Source organism: Neofelis nebulosa, chromosome 6 (assembly GCF_028018385.1).
Source record: "Neofelis nebulosa isolate mNeoNeb1 chromosome 6, mNeoNeb1.pri, whole genome shotgun sequence".
In the NCBI taxonomy this organism is placed as follows: Eukaryota; Metazoa; Chordata; class Mammalia; order Carnivora; family Felidae; genus Neofelis; species Neofelis nebulosa.
In genome coordinates this window covers 7,025,977-7,043,166 of record NC_080787.1, presented here as the reverse complement: position 1 = coordinate 7,043,166, position 17,190 = coordinate 7,025,977, and the positions used below count along the sequence as shown (strand labels likewise).

The 17,190-nt window shown below is 50.0% G+C and overlaps 1 protein-coding gene, 1 long non-coding RNA gene and 4 other non-coding genes across 8 annotated transcripts; 4 read left to right on the top strand and 2 right to left on the bottom strand.

Annotated features, from left to right (window-relative positions):
* Nucleotides 1-1,102: 1,102 nt before the first annotated feature.
* Nucleotides 1,103-14,227, bottom strand: LOC131515303 (uncharacterized). 3 transcript variants are annotated; one of them, XR_009263542.1, is made up of 6 exons: nucleotides 13,483-14,227; nucleotides 12,988-13,200; nucleotides 9,403-10,129; nucleotides 6,348-6,480; nucleotides 5,961-6,138; nucleotides 1,103-4,491 (listed from the first exon to the last, which is right to left on the bottom strand). It is a non-coding gene; the product is annotated as an uncharacterized LOC131515303 (long non-coding RNA). The 3 variants fall into 3 exon arrangements; XR_009263541.1 differs by lacking the exons at nucleotides 1,103-4,491; nucleotides 5,961-6,138; nucleotides 6,348-6,480 and having other exon boundaries at nucleotides 6,712-12,794; nucleotides 13,483-14,212; XR_009263540.1 differs by lacking the exons at nucleotides 1,103-4,491; nucleotides 5,961-6,138; nucleotides 6,348-6,480 and having other exon boundaries at nucleotides 6,712-10,129; nucleotides 13,483-14,210.
* On the top strand, nucleotides 2,239-2,328 carry TRNAY-GUA (transfer RNA tyrosine (anticodon GUA)). Its single transcript is given in 2 exon segments — nucleotides 2,239-2,275; nucleotides 2,293-2,328. It is a non-coding gene; the product is annotated as a tRNA-Tyr (tRNA).
* Nucleotides 4,142-4,214, bottom strand: TRNAA-AGC (transfer RNA alanine (anticodon AGC)). The gene has a single exon. It is a non-coding gene; the product is annotated as a tRNA-Ala (tRNA).
* TRNAY-GUA (transfer RNA tyrosine (anticodon GUA)) lies at nucleotides 7,623-7,710 on the top strand. Its single transcript is given in 2 exon segments — nucleotides 7,623-7,659; nucleotides 7,675-7,710. It is a non-coding gene; the product is annotated as a tRNA-Tyr (tRNA).
* TRNAY-GUA (transfer RNA tyrosine (anticodon GUA)) lies at nucleotides 12,995-13,083 on the top strand. Its single transcript is given in 2 exon segments — nucleotides 12,995-13,031; nucleotides 13,048-13,083. It is a non-coding gene; the product is annotated as a tRNA-Tyr (tRNA).
* Nucleotides 14,228-14,996: 769 nt separating the features above from the next.
* Nucleotides 14,997-17,122, top strand: ABT1 (activator of basal transcription 1). The gene is made up of 3 exons (XM_058736011.1): nucleotides 14,997-15,275; nucleotides 15,920-16,125; nucleotides 16,280-17,122. Exons 1-3 carry the CDS (start codon nucleotides 15,035-15,037, stop codon nucleotides 16,658-16,660), a joined length of 828 nt encoding a protein of 275 aa, XP_058591994.1. The 5' UTR covers nucleotides 14,997-15,034; the 3' UTR covers nucleotides 16,661-17,122.
* Nucleotides 17,123-17,190: the final 68 nt, after the last annotated feature.

The window sequence follows — 17,190 nt, the reverse complement described above, 5'->3', positions numbered from 1 at the left end:
TCTTTCCATTATACCATACACGCTACTGAATAATGTCTGTTGCCCTAATTTCTACCACAAAAATTCGTTATTTACTTTTATATTGTGTTAAACAGAGCCTACCTACAGGAGGGTTCAATGCACATACATTTCTTGCAGTCTTACAACGCAGTGACCTTTAAAGCACATTTCACGGGAGCAGCTCTGCACTCCCCCCGGGACACACGCAGTCTGCACCTGGGGCGAGCCGGTCTCTCCCCCCCCCCTCCCCCCCCCCCCCCCCCCCCCCCCCCCGGCCAGGGTCACTACCGCACGCCCCCCACCCCCCTCTCCCCGGGATGTGGGGCGGGGTCACAGCTCGCTCAGCCCGCGGGGCCCGCGGCCAGCGCGCGCGCGGGAAACCTTACTGCAGGGACAAAGGAAAGAGCGACCTGTCGCTAGGCAGCGTGGGCCCCACTTGACACGAAAGGACCTTTATCTGACGTAAAATTACGCAGTGCACAGCGCGAACTACAGAACCTTCAGGACGGCTCACCGGCCCGGCGTCGGGCGGAGCTGCCAGAGCTCCGCGGCCCCGGTCGCCCCCGCCGCACGTCGCGCCACGCCCTCCCGCCACGTGACCGCCGCTCGCCACGTGACCCCCGGCCACCGGCCCCCGGTGCGGCGCGGCGGTCCGCTGCCCCCGCGCCGGCTCCCGACCTTGAGGAAGGGAGCACGGCGTCCGGAGGGGGCGGGTGAAGAAGCCAGAAAAGTGGGCGGCCGAGCGAGTGCCCCCGGGCGGGCGCCCAAAACGGCCGTCGGGGCGCGGCCGTGTGGAGCCCCTTCGGCCGAGGGGGGGCCCTGGCGCGCTTTCCTTTCCTGGGTGGGCCTACCTGCCCCCCGACCGGTCCCCCGAACTCCTGCCGCTTTCCGACCGTCGCGTCCGGGAGTTCGGCGCGCGCACGCTCACCTGCGTCTGAGAACACTCCCGAAGGACGTAAAGGGACCCCAAAACTTTCCTGCTTTTTCCCGGTTTCACCCCGGGTTGCATTTTATTTTCCAGATCTATAGAAAGGAATGTTAGAGATTCATATACATGAATCAGGCAAGATTCTTCACCTACAAAAATACAGGTTGTACCTGCCCCCCTCTCTCAAGGCTCCCTTCAGGCCCGTCTTTTTCATCTCCGAATCTTTTCTCACGTGGAGCGGGACAAAATGCAAGGCAGCTTTTTATAACATTTCGATGCATTTAACTTTTTGACAGGTGTGCTTTGACAAAATGGATACTATGAAATACACCTATAAAATAACATTTAGTCAATTTGGGCTTAGGGTGGAGATAAAATTTTGTATGTAATTCATTCAGACCGTCCTCTCTTCTAATACATGGTTCGTGAAGACTTGAAGAGGTTAATGGCCAAATTAAGTGATTAACTTGCTTTTAATTCTTACTCAGAAAAACATTTTTTTTTCTTTGTCCCACAGGTGGTCTCAATGATCTACTTGCCCAAGGGGGGTCATCTGCCCCATCTGTGTGGCTCCATCGGGTGACAGTGTAATGATATTTAATGGAATGTGAAGGAGGACAAAACATTCCTGATGTCGGAGGCCACCGCGGGTCGATTTCATTAACAAGAGAGTAACCGACCTTTTTGACCTTCAGACAGTCACAGAAAACTTGGTCAGAACCTCACACTTGGCAAAATTAACTAGTATTTGAAAGACATTAGTTTCTACCTTGCGTGAAGATAGAGAAGAATTTAAAAATGTAGTTTTGGCTCCCTATCGATGTTTTTGCCGAGTTCAGAATTCGTGTGATAAACCATTTGTCTACAAAGACAAATGTCAATGAAAGGACATTTTAGCGTTTCGGAGAGCTTAACCCTCTACTTCTTTTCTTCCTCCTCCCCCTGCTTCTGTTAGTGACCCTGTTAGAATTTAAGTCACTTCAAATCCTATTTCTAAGTTGAGTCAAAATTGGTTACTCAAATGCATTCCTCATCATAGAAAACGCTCCTCGCTAAGTCCTTAGCCGTTTCTGTGCCTCCTTATTTTATTTTGCTTTTTGCAAACCAGTGGAGGCTCCCGTTTCCTTCTTCGTCCAGGGCAGTGGACCTTGGAGCGTCCGTCGCGAAGGAGCGCGGGATTAAGAACAGAAGAGCGGACGCGGCCAAGGCGAACCCATAAACCACGCGGCCGAGCGAAGGGACCAGCGCCTACGGGCTCCCAAGCGCGCGCAGAGAAGGCATCCTCGGCGGGAACGCTCAGCAGTGTGATTCCTTCGATAGCTCAGTTGGTAGAGCGGAGGACTGTAGTGGGAAGCTTCTCGGGCATCCTTAGGTCGCTGGTTCGAATCCGGCTCGAAGGAATTCGTGTTTTGCGTCCTTTTTCTTTTTTTTTTTTGAATCCTCACCCTCAAAAAGGTGCATTTCAGCTACATACATCCCCGATGTGCGTCTCCTAAGACTATTCCCGTTGTACAACGAATCTAATTTTTAAAATTACTGGTTTCTGTAACGACGACTAATACGCGCGATCAGACAGGCTTCAGCCGCACACTTCACATACAGCGGGGGCCGCAGAGAAGTCCTGGGCCCTGCCGAGGCGGAGCAGAGGCGGCCCTACGGGGCTGGGGGTCCGCTGACGCGTCCGCGCTCTCCCACCGGGGGGACCCGGGACCCGGGAAGGAAGGACGCGACCTGCGTAGCAAGGACGCGACCTGCGGGTAATCGGTGGGGCACGCGCGCCCCCTGGTGGAATTTGAGTCGCGAGTCTCCCGGACGGTGTTTTTCCTGCTCGACTGCAGGCAGCCGCCCACAATGTCAGGGCCGGATGAAATTCCGGGATTCAGGGGCACTACTCCCCCTTCTCGGTTTAATTGTGTAACAGCGGTTTTGAACCCTGCCTGAGGAAAGTCGGTGGACACAGAATCACTTGGGCGGGTTTTACAACGCGCCTCTGCCTGGGCCATTTTGAAGGTGCGACCTAGGCATTGGTAGTTTTAAAAATTCCCAGGTGGCATTCATGCGCCGCAGGGGTGGAGAACCACGGATAGAAGAGAAACAAAAATCCTAGAATTAAAAATAACAGGCAAGGTGGGAGAAATGGGTAGGACTTTCTACCCATTTTGGGAATCAGCTCAAAAGATAGAGATTCCGCTTAACACCAGAAAGCATTTGCTAATTTTGCGCCAATCTCATTAAAATATATTAATCCCACTTGCGCCCCTGTCTCAAAAATGGGATACCGAGCACCTCCCGAGTGGGAGAGTCCTCAACTACAAAGATACTAATTAGATCAAGTAAAGAAGAGTTGTGTGCGAATTTTGTCCTCGGTAATTTTTTGTATTTTTTGAATTTTTTGTATTCCTTCCTGTGCTTCAGAACTTTTAGTCTTAAATGACTCTCAAGCTTTGGTGTATATCAGAACACAGAAGCCCAGGCTTCTTGCATTGGGGTAGTGTGAGAACCACTGCCTAAACCATATTGGAAACGATCCCTATTAAGGGCTGAAGATTGGTCTTAAAGGATAGCTCCTGATGAAATTTGTTTTTGGAAAGCGAACTGGGGCAAAAGAGTAAAGAAGAAAACTGGTCCGATTTTCTTTTCAAAGATAACTTTTGGGCTCTGGATGCAAAGTGTATTAGAGAGTCCGGGCCTGAACTTCTGAAGTCACCACCGAGGTTCTCCACCCTCCCGTAATTGGGCCATTTTCTGCCACAGCCCGGTATCAGTATCCGCGTCATCACCACCACCTCCAAAGATGTAGCCGTCCGACTCCAGAGGAGGAAAACTGCATGCATAAAAAACAAGTCTGAAATATACCTAATTATGTGGCTCTTCACCATCTCACTAAGAAATGGGAACCCTTCCTTCCAGTTTTAAGAACTTGAGGTGGCCTTACATAGGTCAGATGTGTGGGAAATAGATTGAGAAGAAAAATACAATATCAATGCATAAATAATTGAAGCGTCGATTCGTAAGTCCACGTGGCAGGGACCAATATTCCAATCTGCAAAACGTTTGCCAAATCCTAAAGACCTCACCCTTCCTATCCTGGCACTGTCTGAAGGCCTTCCCTGTTACGAACTGGGCCTCGCTCCCAGCTGGTGATGTCTCCATCGTCTCCATCTGTTTAGAGGAGCAGGAAAGCAAAAGCCAACGGGGAAGAGAACGCAAAACTGGAGAATGCGGGCATCGATCCCGCTACCTCTCGCATGCTAAGCGAGCGCTCTACCATTTGAGCTAATTCCCCGTCCGGACACGCCGCCACGCCTCTCTCCCCCACTTTGAAAGCTGGAGGCCATTCAGAACGTGTCGCGCCACCTGCTTGTAGTCGGTCTTAGCCAATTGTTTGGGGTGCGGGGCCGCAGATCAATGGCGATTCTGTCCCTCGGCGCCACCTACAACCTGTCCTACGCTTCTGGACCCTGTCGGCAAAAGAGCTCAGAGTGCAGCTGGAATCCAGGCCGTGGAGTCCTCAGAAACACTTGTCTTAGAAATTGGGCAAGAGTTTAACCCTGGACGTCTATCTGTGGAAACAGGGAATGGAAGGAAATTACAGGTGCATCCAGGAGGGGAAACTAAGTTCCTCGAGCAAAGAGGCTTGGCTTTGGCCTTCGCAATAGGCCTTGACAATCCCTGCACCCCTACATTTTCCACCAGTTGACTCTGCTGGCTTCAGAAACAGACTCTCCGGAGTCCCCACAGACATCCCTTAAAAAAAAAAAAAAAAAAAAAAAATACCCCTTAAAAAAAACTGGCTTAAAAAAAAGAAAATCCCCGCCTGTGGATACATGGCCACGAGGGGGCGCGCGTCCCAGTTTATTTCTTTCATTCTGGCTTCTATATTTCTGATTTTGATTAAAGATTGTAAAAGTTATTTTGCATTTTTCCAAGGTAAACATTAATCGGATGCTAAGATAATTCTGCCTGCAGGCTGAGATCTAGAGTCTTTGCAAAAAGACAAAGGCAGTAGTCACCTCTTCTTCTTCGGGACTTATTGGGTACTAAGTACCAGGTACTGTACTAGGTGCTGCTTACTGTACAGAGCTAGCTCCGAAGAGCAGGATTCGCTGAGCATTGCCAGGAGCCCATCACGTGCAGGAAAGCCATATGAAGGCTTTCAGCTCCATCTACACCTTCGACTTCTTTGCCTAATATTCCATCATTAGAGACTTCCTCTATTTGGTTTAGTGTTATTTTTCAGTCTCAGTGAAATTGAAGCAAGCGATCAAAATTCAAACGGAGGAAAAACATCTCAATTAAGAAAGTGACTCTCCGTCCCTATGCAGAACAGCCCTTCCCAAGATCCTTAAAATGCCCTTCACGTCTGCTCTCCTTTTTTGCTTTTTCTTTGCAATCAGGGCTGATAAAAACGCTGATGAATAGCCCTCTGACTGACGAAAACTTCCACCTTCTTGCCTCCCCACATCTTAGGCAAGAGAGTTCACAACTCGGGTTTTCCGAGTGTGTGTAGAAACCCACCGTTCAGTTCAAAACTTAGCTCCAGGCCACCCCGCCCTGAATGTCCCCAGAATCTGGATGTGTCTCCCCTATTCTTTCCTGGACAGAATTCACCCTGCTGCAGAAGTCCATTTGGCCTCCGCTCACTTTTTCCTCCCTATTTATTTTCCCTATGATTCTACTAAGGGTGTAGGTGTGTGTGGAATTTTAGCGACAGTAGGCCTGCTCCATAGCTCAGGTCCATGGACGGAACACTGGCATGACTGACCGCACCGGCAGCGACTGGTTTGTCTGGGGGCCTGCAGCCATGAGCTGGGAGTGTTAGTTTCCAGTCCCGCTGTACACGGCTTCCACAGAGACCAAATGAAAATCAAGAATATTACTTTAAAACTCACATGGACGTTTTACCAGTTGTTACCAGACTCCACTCTAAGCTCTCTGTTCTGGACTGAATTGCGTTCCCCCCAAATTCACATGTTGAAGCTCTAACTCCCAGGGTGATTGTATTTGGAATAAGGAAGTAACTAAGGTTTACCAGGTTGTAAGGGCGGGGCCCTGATCCCCTGGGATTGGTGGCTTACAGGGGAGCCACCAAAGAGCCCATTCTTTCTCTGCCCTGTGAAGGCACAGCCAGGAGATGGCCATCTGCAAGCCAAGAAGAGAGCTGTCACAGGAACTGAATGGCCTTGGTCATGGGCTTCCAGCCTCCAGAACTGTGAGAAAAAAATAATTTTTGTTGTTTAAGCCACCCCAGCCTGTGGCATTTTGTCACAGCAGCCTGAGCAGACTAAGACAAAAACCCCTTTTTAATCTGCCTCGAGATAAAGGAGATGGGAGTCTGTGAACCACATTGCTGATTTACTGCCAAAAGGGAAGCTAGGAGGAGAATGAAAGGCTGGAGAAGGAGGAAAGGTGGGCTTACTCCTTCCTGTGTCCTTTCCGGGAACTTCCTGTTCCTCTAAGTGTGGCCCCAGCGATGAATCCATCACCATCCTGAAATTTCAGCACTTGTTGGCAACGTTTTCTACTTGGTATTCAAAGCACAGAAAGGACACCTGATAATGTTAAGAGAAACCGTCCACTTCTTAGGACCCTTTTTCTCTAGCTGCTAATCCTCTATTAGGTTAGGAACATTGGAAGGAACGTTACTAGGTTCCGTTTCATTAGCGTCTCATGGAAAGGGACTTAATTACTGAGCTCCCTATCAACTATGAGTTCTCGATGTTTCTAATAGGAGGCACTGGCAATTGCCATTTGAAGAAAAATTTGGATTTTTTTCCCAATAATATGGTTTTGTAGAACTTTTATTATAAGAAGCACAGATATTTTATAGAGAAACCCACTTAATCTTTTCCTTAAATATATTACAAAGGAAAGCCCTTTTGCTCCAGGTAGTTTAGCAAATTCTCTACTTGTGTCTATTTCTGTAGCAGGTGCAAGGAAACTGATCAATTTCTGTTGAACCTCAATGTTGTCTGATTTTCTTTGGGTAAGGAATATTTATATTCCCACTTAAGAATTTTAAGAATTTTTGTTTCATTTTAATTGCTCTACTATAACTATGCAGTGGAATGTAAACCACCCAGCCCATATTTATCTAAGAACATTTACACACACACACACACACACACACACACACACACACACACACACAAAAACACTCCACATTTTTCATCATTAGAGTTAAGAATAGACACGATTTCCCATTGGACTTTCACTGTGGAGTACTGCAATGTACCAAAATGCATGGGACCTTGCTCTGTTCACAACCCAGGGATCTTCTCCAACCTAGTTGTCTGTATTTAGGGCAACCATAACATTTATTGAGCAAACTTTGACACTCTGGAGAGAAGAAGTAGGTAACCAGAGAGGAAGGAAGGAAATCGGTCCATAATAAGAGGGCACTACCTTCAGCTATATTGTTCCTGGGGGAGGAGGACAGGGGACAGCCTTAGGGGCTTTGCTTGAGAGCTACATAAGTGATATCCTAATGTCTTATATGTATAACCCAATGAATTTTATGTCTTTATAAACCCATGGAACCAGCTGTCTATCCAGATCACTATATAAAACACATTCGGGGTCTAGGAAGTCAGCTTAAGGCTGCACTTTGAAAAGTGCACGTGAACATTACCAACACAGAGACCGTCTGGACCGACATTATTTTAGGAATCCTGAAAGGCTGCCTCCCAGGAGTCCTTCGATAGCTCAGTTGGTAGAGCGGAGGACTGTAGGTGCGATAGTTGGGCATCCTTAGGTCGCTGGTTCGAATCCGGCTCGAAGGACGACAATTTTGGAAATCGTAGACAACTCCAGCGACGCCACAGCAACACTTAGACCCTTACTGAACGCAGGGAATAGTCCCTTTCCGCGCTGCGCAGTTTCAGGTTTTAACTGAGATTCAAACCTGAATGCGCTCTCTTATTTACAAGCACAAAGCGCGTCGGAACAGACTGCCAACGCGGTGGCTCTAGGGAAGGGGGGAAGGGGGTGGGGAAGCCCTTCCCACGAGTCTCCGTTCACCTTTTCGCCTGTGAAACTCACACGCTCGCGAGGGCGGCCCGGCTCCGCGCGCGCGGTCCCGACCCTGGGCTCCCTGCGCGCGGCCGTCCCGGGTTCCAGGTTCAGCGTTTCCCCGCGCGCGGCCCCGGCGCCGGCTCCGCGCAGCGCAACCGCGAGGGCGCGCGAGTGTCTCCGACGTTGGGGTCCGAGCCCGCCGCTGGGGGCCCTGTTAGCCCGGTGATGTCTGAAGACTTCTGTCGGAGAAATTTCAGACACACCCAGGACGCAGCATAACGAACTCCCATCGTACCCACCGCCCAGATATGGCCACCACCGTGGCACCGTCTAACCCCAGAGCCACACCCTGCCCGCAACCTGTGACCTTTGGGCACAAACCCGAGATGTGTTCTCCTTTCTCCCGCTCCTGTGTCTCGAAGAGATCGGTGTGAAGGACGGAAGAGGGGACAGGACCAGCCCAAGCCTCCTGTCCCCTCTGCAAACACACCAGGAGTGGAGGACAATCACCTTTCAGATGAACCGAGTGCGCGGGTGGGAGGCCGCCTGCACCTTGAGGATGTCCCCGCGCTGGGACGCGTGCAAACAAACGAGGAGGTCGAACTTGTACACGCGGGTTCGCTCGTGACCCAAGACACCTGCTCTGCTCCCAGCCGATCGCGTCGAAGGAGCTGAGCCTGCGGAAGCCCTGTCTGCTGCCCGCCGTCAGGGGGACCAGACCACCCACAGCTTTCCTCTAGCTTTCGGCCGTGAACTCAGACATGGCACGCATGTTTGAGACAGTCGTGTAGCTTCTCGTAGAATATCATGCTCAGCCTGTTTGCTAATAGTTTGGTGTAAAACCCAACATTTAAAAATGATCTCGAATGGTAATTTTCAGGAACAGCAAGGAATTAGGAGGGTTTGAAGATTCCTGCTGTCCTTTTCAGTCTGTCTTTGGGGAAGCCTGTTCCCAGCAACGAAACGGCGGGTAGAAGCTACCAAGTTTTAAGCAGGCTGAATTCTGGAATGTTGTTGCAAGAGGGGAAAGGAGAACAGGGCAGTCCTGTGGCCCACGTGACGCAGGACAGAGCAGGTGAAACGCCTGGTGTCTAACGACTTATCCTTTTTGCTGGAGTCCCAACTACTGCAGTTTTCAGTCTTGAAAAATTGCCACAGCCTTTTCAAATCCCATCCAAGATCTGGATTCACTCTGATAAATTTGCTCCACTTTTAGCTCAACACATCTAGAAATTCCACAAAGAGCCTGAGCCTACGATGAGCAGCTTTTCCAGAATACTTTCCTGGAATCCATTTCTTGGAGTGACTGGAAAAAAAACTCACCTCTCTTAAAGTAATACAAAATGACACTAGGCTGGCAGGCAGACTCTCGGCAAACGTCACTGAACTTTTCTTTCACTCAGTGATAGAACACGGACAATTGGAAACCAACCAACAAACAAATCTTTGAACCCTCTTACCACACATATCTCTTGGTGCAGAAGCTCACACATTTCTGTTGGGTGTTTTCCTAGGAGGAGAATGAGCCTTCTTCGTGGATTCAGACTTGCACATTTCCTGTATGTGTCCGCCTGAGTAGGGTAGGTTACACTGCAGCCACAAGCATCCCCCCCTCTGCAAATCATGATGGCTCGTAACCGGAAACTCTTTGGCGTCATATAAATCAGTCATGGTTTGCCTGGTGGGCTCCTTGTGGATCCCCAACAACTCAGATCATATTTTGTCAGGGGAAGGGTCAAGAGGGGTGTGGTGGATGGCTCACTAACTCTCCAACTTCCAGGAGGGACATCTCATTTGTCAAAACAGTTGTGTCACACGGCCGCATCTATTTCTAAAGGAGTAATGAACTCTAATCTTAGATATGGTACAACACAATGTCAGGAGATTTTTGAAAAGCAACAGTGTCCATTACAGTTCACCACGCAGCCACCGACGATTCTGCCCACCCTCCTTCCTAAAAGCCAAATACGCTTGGCTTCCCCTGGGGGGAGACAACATAAAAGTCCATGAGAACGTCAGTTTGCTGAAAGTCTAGCATCTCTGAGTGATGCACGCTGGTTCCTTCGCTGGTGAAGGATTTGCATTTGTTTCTACGCGCTTTTCATAAATGCAACTAGGTCTGTCCAAATGTGACATTTAGGATGACTAAAACTCTTGTATGTGATACAAAACATCAGCTTGAACGCACTGGAGATTTAAAAATAGGGTAAACACAAATTTGTGTAATTGCATAATATGCTGCAAATAGTAAGTACTGTGGGTAAAAGAACAAGTAAACAGAGTAAGTTGGGAATAGGTGATAAGGAGGCCGCGTGCAGCAACAAACAGACTGCTTAGCAATGGCATCGAGTTGGTGTTGAAGTTTCCGTTTGGATGACCAGTTTTCTTTTGTTTTTAATTACCTCTATTGAAATGTAATTTAAACACAGTAAAAGTCAGGGGCTCCTGGGGGGCTCAGTTGGTTAAGCATTTGACTCCTGATTTTGGCTCAGGTCAGGATCTCATGGTGTTTGAGATCGAGCCCTGGTGTCGGAGCCTGCTGAAGATTCTCTCTCCCCCCTGCCCCTCTCCCCTGCTTGTGCACTCTCTCTCTCTCTCTCTAAAACAAAACAAAACAAAAACCCGACACACACATAGTAAAATCCATTCCTTTTAAGTCTTTTTAAGTGTATAGTTCGGTGAGTCTTGAAAATTATATTCAGTCACAGAACTACCACAACCATCATGACATAGAACCTTTTCATCCCTCCAAAAAGTTTACTTCCGCCTTCAGAAGCACTGATCTGCTTTCCGTCGCAGTACTTTCTGCAAAAGTCTAGAAAGAGACTCGCGCAGCGTGCGGCTGGGAGCCTGGCTTCCTTTACCTAGCAGTGCTGTTGGGATTCACCCTTGTCGGGTGTATATTCATGGTTCATTCCCTCTTACTGGTCAGTAGCCCATGGTAGGGATGTACTACGATTTGTTTCTTCACTCACCAGCTAACGAACGTTGGTATTGGCTTTCTTATTAATAACAAAACTGCTTGTTATGGACCGAATAACCACCCACCCCCCCGTTCCTATGTTGAAGCCCTGATTTCCAGTACATCAGAATGAGACCGTATTTGGAGATGGACCCTGAAAGACGTTACTGCATTCATTGTGTGCCTTGACCCGATGTGGCTGGCATCTTTATAAGAGGAGGTGATGAGGACACAGAGAGAGACGCTAGGAGCATGTGAGTACAAAGTAACTACCGTGGAAGGAGGAAACAAGAAGATACCCTTCTGAGGCCAAACAGAGGCCGCAGAAGAAATCAACCCTGCTGACACCTTGATCTTGGGCCTCAGCTTCCAGAGCTGTGAGGAAATAAATTTGTGTTGCTTGAGTCACCCAGCCTGTGGCGCGTTGTTATGGCGGTCCTCACCAACTATTACGTGGCTATAAATATTTCGGGTGTAAGTCTTTGTGTGGACGTGCGTTTTCATTTATTTTCAGTAAATAACATAGGCATGGGACTGCTGGATCCTATGGGAGGTGTGTATTTAACTTTCAAAGAAACTACCAGCTGTTATCCAAGGGGGCTATACCGTTTTACATTCTCATTGCAGTTCGTTTCTCCACATCTTAGCACAGTCAGTCTTTCAAATATTGGCCATTCAGAATCGTAACGAACACTGTAACACATTCACATGTCCCACCCACATTTATGGGGAGGGGATTATTCAGATATTCTAAGAGGTGGGTGAAAATCTTGGGGTCGTCTTAGATTTCAGCCTCCTTTGATGAATGTGTGGAGGCATCTCCTGGGGCTTAATCTGCATTTCCCTCGTGGCTAATGATGTCTACCTTTTCAGGTAGTTATAGGTCATCTGCACATCTTCGGTGAAATGTCTGTTGAGATCCTTCCCTTTTTTACAAAAAATTGAATGGTTTGCCTCCTGATTGAGTTGTGAGAATGCTTTATACTGGATAAAAGTCTTGTATATCAGATGTTTGTTCTGCAAATACTGTCTCCCAGTCTGTGGTTTGACTTTTCATTTTCTTAGTGGTATCTTTTGAAAACAGCTCTCTCTCTCTGCCCCTCCCCCACGTTTTCTCTCTGTCTCTTAAAAATAAATACGTAAACTTAAAAAAAAAAAAAAGGAGAGAAATGTACTAGACCATATATTCTTAGTTTCTCATGAGAGGGAACAGAACAACTACATTTAATATGAATTATGTGTTGGCAGATTTCTCATAGAAGTCACTGGGTAGGATCTTCTGAAGAAAAATGTATTTTTTCCAAGACTACAGTTACGAAGTATTTTTAAATAAGAAATACTCTTTTATAGATAAACTTACCAGAAATCTTTTCTAAGGATACATCATCAAGAAATGTCTGTCCAGATGGCTTCCTGTTTTCTCCAACCGTGTTCAACCAGGAAGCCAAACACCATTACAGGCGTTCATTAGCAATGCATGATAGCAACCCCCCCCCCCAATAAATGTCTACATTGCTCTTCTCAAAATTGGGGAGGGGCGTATTTCATTTATTTGGTCCACTCTAATATGAGGCACTCAGTTCCTAGACATACACTCGCATACACGATGCCCCTCGTGGTTTGGGTCTAGCACATTTCCGTCTGTACACTTTCCTTGTCTTTCAACAAGGAGAAATGCAATGTTTCCAAAATGAACTTGGCAGTGTCTCTGCTTTAAGACAGTAGAGCCCTCTTCAACCCAGTTATCTATATTTAGGATAAGTTATCATTTATCGGCCACTATAACAGGCGTTAAGTGGCCGGGACAGCGGGCTGCAGTAGGGATAAGGGTGATGGGCCTCAGGGAGCAGGATATGGAACATGGATGGTGGTATTTCCTTTTTTAAAGACCTGAAACAGGCAGTAAAAGGCACAAAACTTAAGTTTTTATGAATATTGATTTTTTAATATACCTCTATGATCGCGACCCCTATCAGTTTTAGAACATTTCCAGCACTCTAGAACAAAATCCGCACTAGATTTTAAAAACAGAATCCAAACAAAACCATTGGGAGAAACATTAAGGTATTCTAACAAGCCTTACCGCCAATCCTTCGATAGCTCAGTTGGTAGAGCGGAGGACTGTAGGCGTGTGGTTGTGGTCATCCTTAGGTCGCTGGTTCGAATCCGGCTCGAAGGACTTGGCCTTTTTGAAAGGTTTTCGGTGACACCGCACACCCGGTCCCCTAGCGCGTGTAGGAAAACTTGAACACAGTTGGGCGGACTGTCATTTGTACTTACAGATGAACTCGTAGGACTGAAAAATAATAAAAACAATAGTAAACGACCCCCAGATACGTACACAAAAAGCTGCTTATGTAAGTCGGGGTCTCCAGGAAGGCTGACTTTTCATGGAGTTTGGGAAAGGGTCATGGGGAGGGCGGACAACCGGAAGGACGTCTTGACCCAAAGTTTACAATTCATTTTGGAGGCCCGGTGGTCTTTCTGGACTCTCTGTTATAATGGTATTTAAGCGCATAAACATTTAATTAATGGCAACTGGAAACACACACAAGGTCGAGAAAACAGCATACGTTACCATCGCAGCCATCACACGGGCACAACAGGAAGCATCTATTTCCGCAGATGCCCCCCTTCCCACCCCGGCCTCTTGAAGCGGTGCCGAGACGTGCTCTCACTTCATCCGTAGTTGCTCGGTGCTTTGAAGACGGAAGAATGACTTACGGGACCGAGTCTGTGCCTCTTACCGCCCTCTCCCGCCTCGAAAAAAGGAGCGGCGGGCAAATGATAAAGTTTGCTCTTCGTAACATTAATGAAAGCGGCGTGTAGGAACTCGAGTTTATTAGATCTTTCGCCCACTCCAGGAAGAGCGTGGCGCTGCGTTCCTGCAGGAATATACTGGGACGCTCTCTGGCAGGAGCTGTCACCTAGGAAGGTAGCTTGTGGACGGACACCTGTGCCCCCTGCTGCAGTCCTCTGGGTTCCTCGGCGCCCTCGCCTGTTCCAGCGGGATGGGACTTTCCGTCCGGCTGCAGCGAGGGCGGGCCTCAGTGACGCTTAAACTCGCCCCGGGCCCCTTCCGGAAAGCGGGCTGGAGGGTTTGTCCGCATTCCAGGCCGCGCCCCTTTCCGCCCCGCTGCAGGTGCGCGTGGGAGGAACGGCGGCTCCAAGAGCACGGAGACGGCGCCCCCTGCTGGGCGCGTCCGCGCGCGACGGGACAGGGCGGAGCCAGGCAGCTGCCGGAGAGAGGTCTCAGCGGGAGTGCAAGGACCGCCCGCGGGGCGGTCCGCACAGACAGGTCTCGCGAGACCAGGGTTAAGCACAACGCCCGGGGGGGGGGGGGGGGGTCCCCAGACTCCGGGCCGTGTGTATCTGTGCCAACAGGTGTTTATAATATAAACACGAATCACGCATCAGTACAAATGTATGACAGGCGCCAAGCACGTATTTAACGTTAGGGCAATAACTGTTACACATGAACATTTGGGGGACATCTTTACGAAATCAAATCTAAAATGAATACTTTAAACAAAATACTTGTAAACTACTTGAGGTCACAACTGAAATTTTCAAAATGCAAATCTCACTTCCAAAACCTGTATTTGCGAAGCTAAACTACATTTCCAAAACTTAGAAACATTCAAAACTCGCAGCTAAATTTTGAAAAATAATTCAAATTTCAAAACTCAAGACAATTTTAAAAACTGAAGTAAACTGTAAAAGGTGGAACAGCCCCCAACCGGAGGCACAGCCGGGTCCCTTGGGTAAAATGCTGTTTTGATCGCTGACACACAGAAACCTCTCCCAACTTCCCAGTTTTCCAGCATTTCCAGGAAGAGCCTGCTTCCCGCCTTGCTACACCTCACCAAGGCGTTCTCTAGGGCGCGTTAACACTTGGGAACCCACCCGCTCGGCTCCTGCCTCTGGGCCTGCTCGCCTCCCGGGTCCCACCCGCCAGCTTCGGATCTCGCGGCCGCTTCGACCCCCCACTTCCGCTCTCTCCACCCAATCTGGTTCTTCCATTTATCTTCGCCCGCGTCGGTCCCGCCCGCTCGCCGCCGGCCGGCGTACTCGGTGCGCGGCAGCCGGCGCGGCGCTTTACGGCTGTCGTGCTTCTGGTCTCCGCCAGCATGGAGGCCGAGGAGTTGGAGAAGGAGGCTGCGGAGCAGGAGCCCCCGGAAGCGAGAGACCAGAAACCAGAAGCGGAGGAGGAGCAGGAGGAATCCGAAGAGGCGGCTTGCGGCGGCAAGAAGCGGGTAGTGCCGGGTATTGTGTACTTGGGCCACCTCCCGCCCCGCTTTCGGCCTCTGCACGTACGGAACCTTCTCAGCGCCTATGGCGAGGTCGGGCGCGTTTTTTTCCAGCCGGAGGGTAAGAGCGTAGGTCCTGGCTGTGCGGGCAGCAGGGTGGACTCGCCCGCGCGTCGCGTGGCCCGGGCTGTGCGCGTCCGAGGCGCTGTGGGGCACGGGACTCGAGGCCGGCGCCCGGGGAGACGAGCGGTGCGCAAGCCTTTAAGGAGACGGGATTAGGTGTGGGTAGCGCCTTGCGCACAGATGGGTAGTTCTCGGGTGGTGAACTCTGGCTTCTGGTGTCGACCCCGCGCGGCCCCCTTTCCTGAACCAGCTTTACCAGTTTACTAAGTGCGTACATCCTGAATAAAAGTCTCAGAGGCTTTTTCACACACTGAACCCATCCCCTTTGTCATCGCGGCCCGGGTCTAGACACTGTGTAGTCAGCTGACCCCAGCTCCCGCGCGGACACTAATCGAATCGGGATTGGGGGCGTGTGAGAGTTGTAAGTAGAATGTTCGGAGCGGATCTGATGCAGGAGTTGACGTTTGAGGAAAGGGTTGAGTTAGACGTGGGGAAAGGGTGCACGGGGAATGGATGGAACTTGGAGTCCTTTTCCCGGGCAAAGGCCTGGAGGTGGGATCCTGGCCCGCGGGCGAGTGGGGGGTGAAGTTCCTTGGGAGCCACGTGGGCCCCTTAAACCTCTGCTGTGTCCTCGGCGCGCAGACGGGTTCGTGAGGCGCAAGAAGAAGGCGGCGGCAGCCTCGGCCACGGGAGGGAAAAAGCGGCCCAAGTACAGCAAGGACTACACCGAGGGCTGGGTGGAGTTTCGGGACAAGCGAGTGGCCAAGCGCGTGGCGGCCAGTCTGCACAACACGCCCATGGGAGCCCGACGGCGCAGCCCCTTCCGTTACGACCTGTGGAACCTCAAGGTGAGGGGCGGACTTGTCTGCCTTCCCAGCCCTAGCCGGGGCTGCTCCGTTACCTCCTGTTGGCCCCACTCGCTCTCCTCCCCCCTCCTCTGCCTTCCTGCCACGCCTTACCTACGTCCTTTCTCGTTTTTGTTGTCGTTGTTGCTGTTCACAGTACCTGCACCGTTTCACGTGGTCCCACCTCAGCGAACATCTTGCCTTTGAGCGCCAGGTGCGCAGGCAGCGCCTGAGGGCCGAGGTTGCCCAGGCCAAGCGTGAGACTGACTTCTACCTTCGAAGTGTGGAACGGGGACAGCGCTTCCTTGCCGCCGATGGGGACTCCGCCCGCCCGAATGGCACCTGGGCCTTTGCCCAGCGTCCTACTGAGCAGGAGCTGAGAGCCCGGAAGGCAGCTCGGCCCGGGGGACGTGAACGGGCTCGCCTGGCTAACGTCCAGGACCAGGCTCGCTCCAACCGAGGGCTGCTTGCCAAGATCTTTGGAGCTCCACCACCTTCAGAGAGCGTGGAAGAACCCTCACTAGCCAGGGACTCATGAAGGGCAGAGAGACCCCTTCTGTCTCGTAGCCCTGATAATGTCTATTCAGGCAGACATTTTATATCTTTCTCAGACCAGGAGTCTCTGATGAGTGCTCAGACAGACCTTTTGTGGGCCTCTCCTCCCTGCTCCCACTTCTGTTGCCTGGCAAAGGCCCCTAATTCATACTAGCATGAGTATGACTACTGCACATGCCTGTTTCATTTGATTCTTGGCCGTCTGCCTCCTGCCCAGTGGGAGCCTCCAAAAATCCCACTTTCTGGCCTCAGGAAGAGCCTTTACCTCAAGCTAGAGTGGGAATGTGTAGTCCAGGCAACTTTTTTACCAACTGTAAGTGAAGGGTAGCGGCCACATCCTTTTTATTTAGAAAAGATTAACAGGGATGGGTTAATGCGGTGGGACTGGGTGGGAGCCACCTTCCAAATGTATTTATAGAAAAGAAAAAATATATGTATTTGTATACTTTTGTAGTTTATTGGTGCGGGGGGGTGCATTTTATAAGTTCTAACTTCTGTCTCCTCATGTCCCAT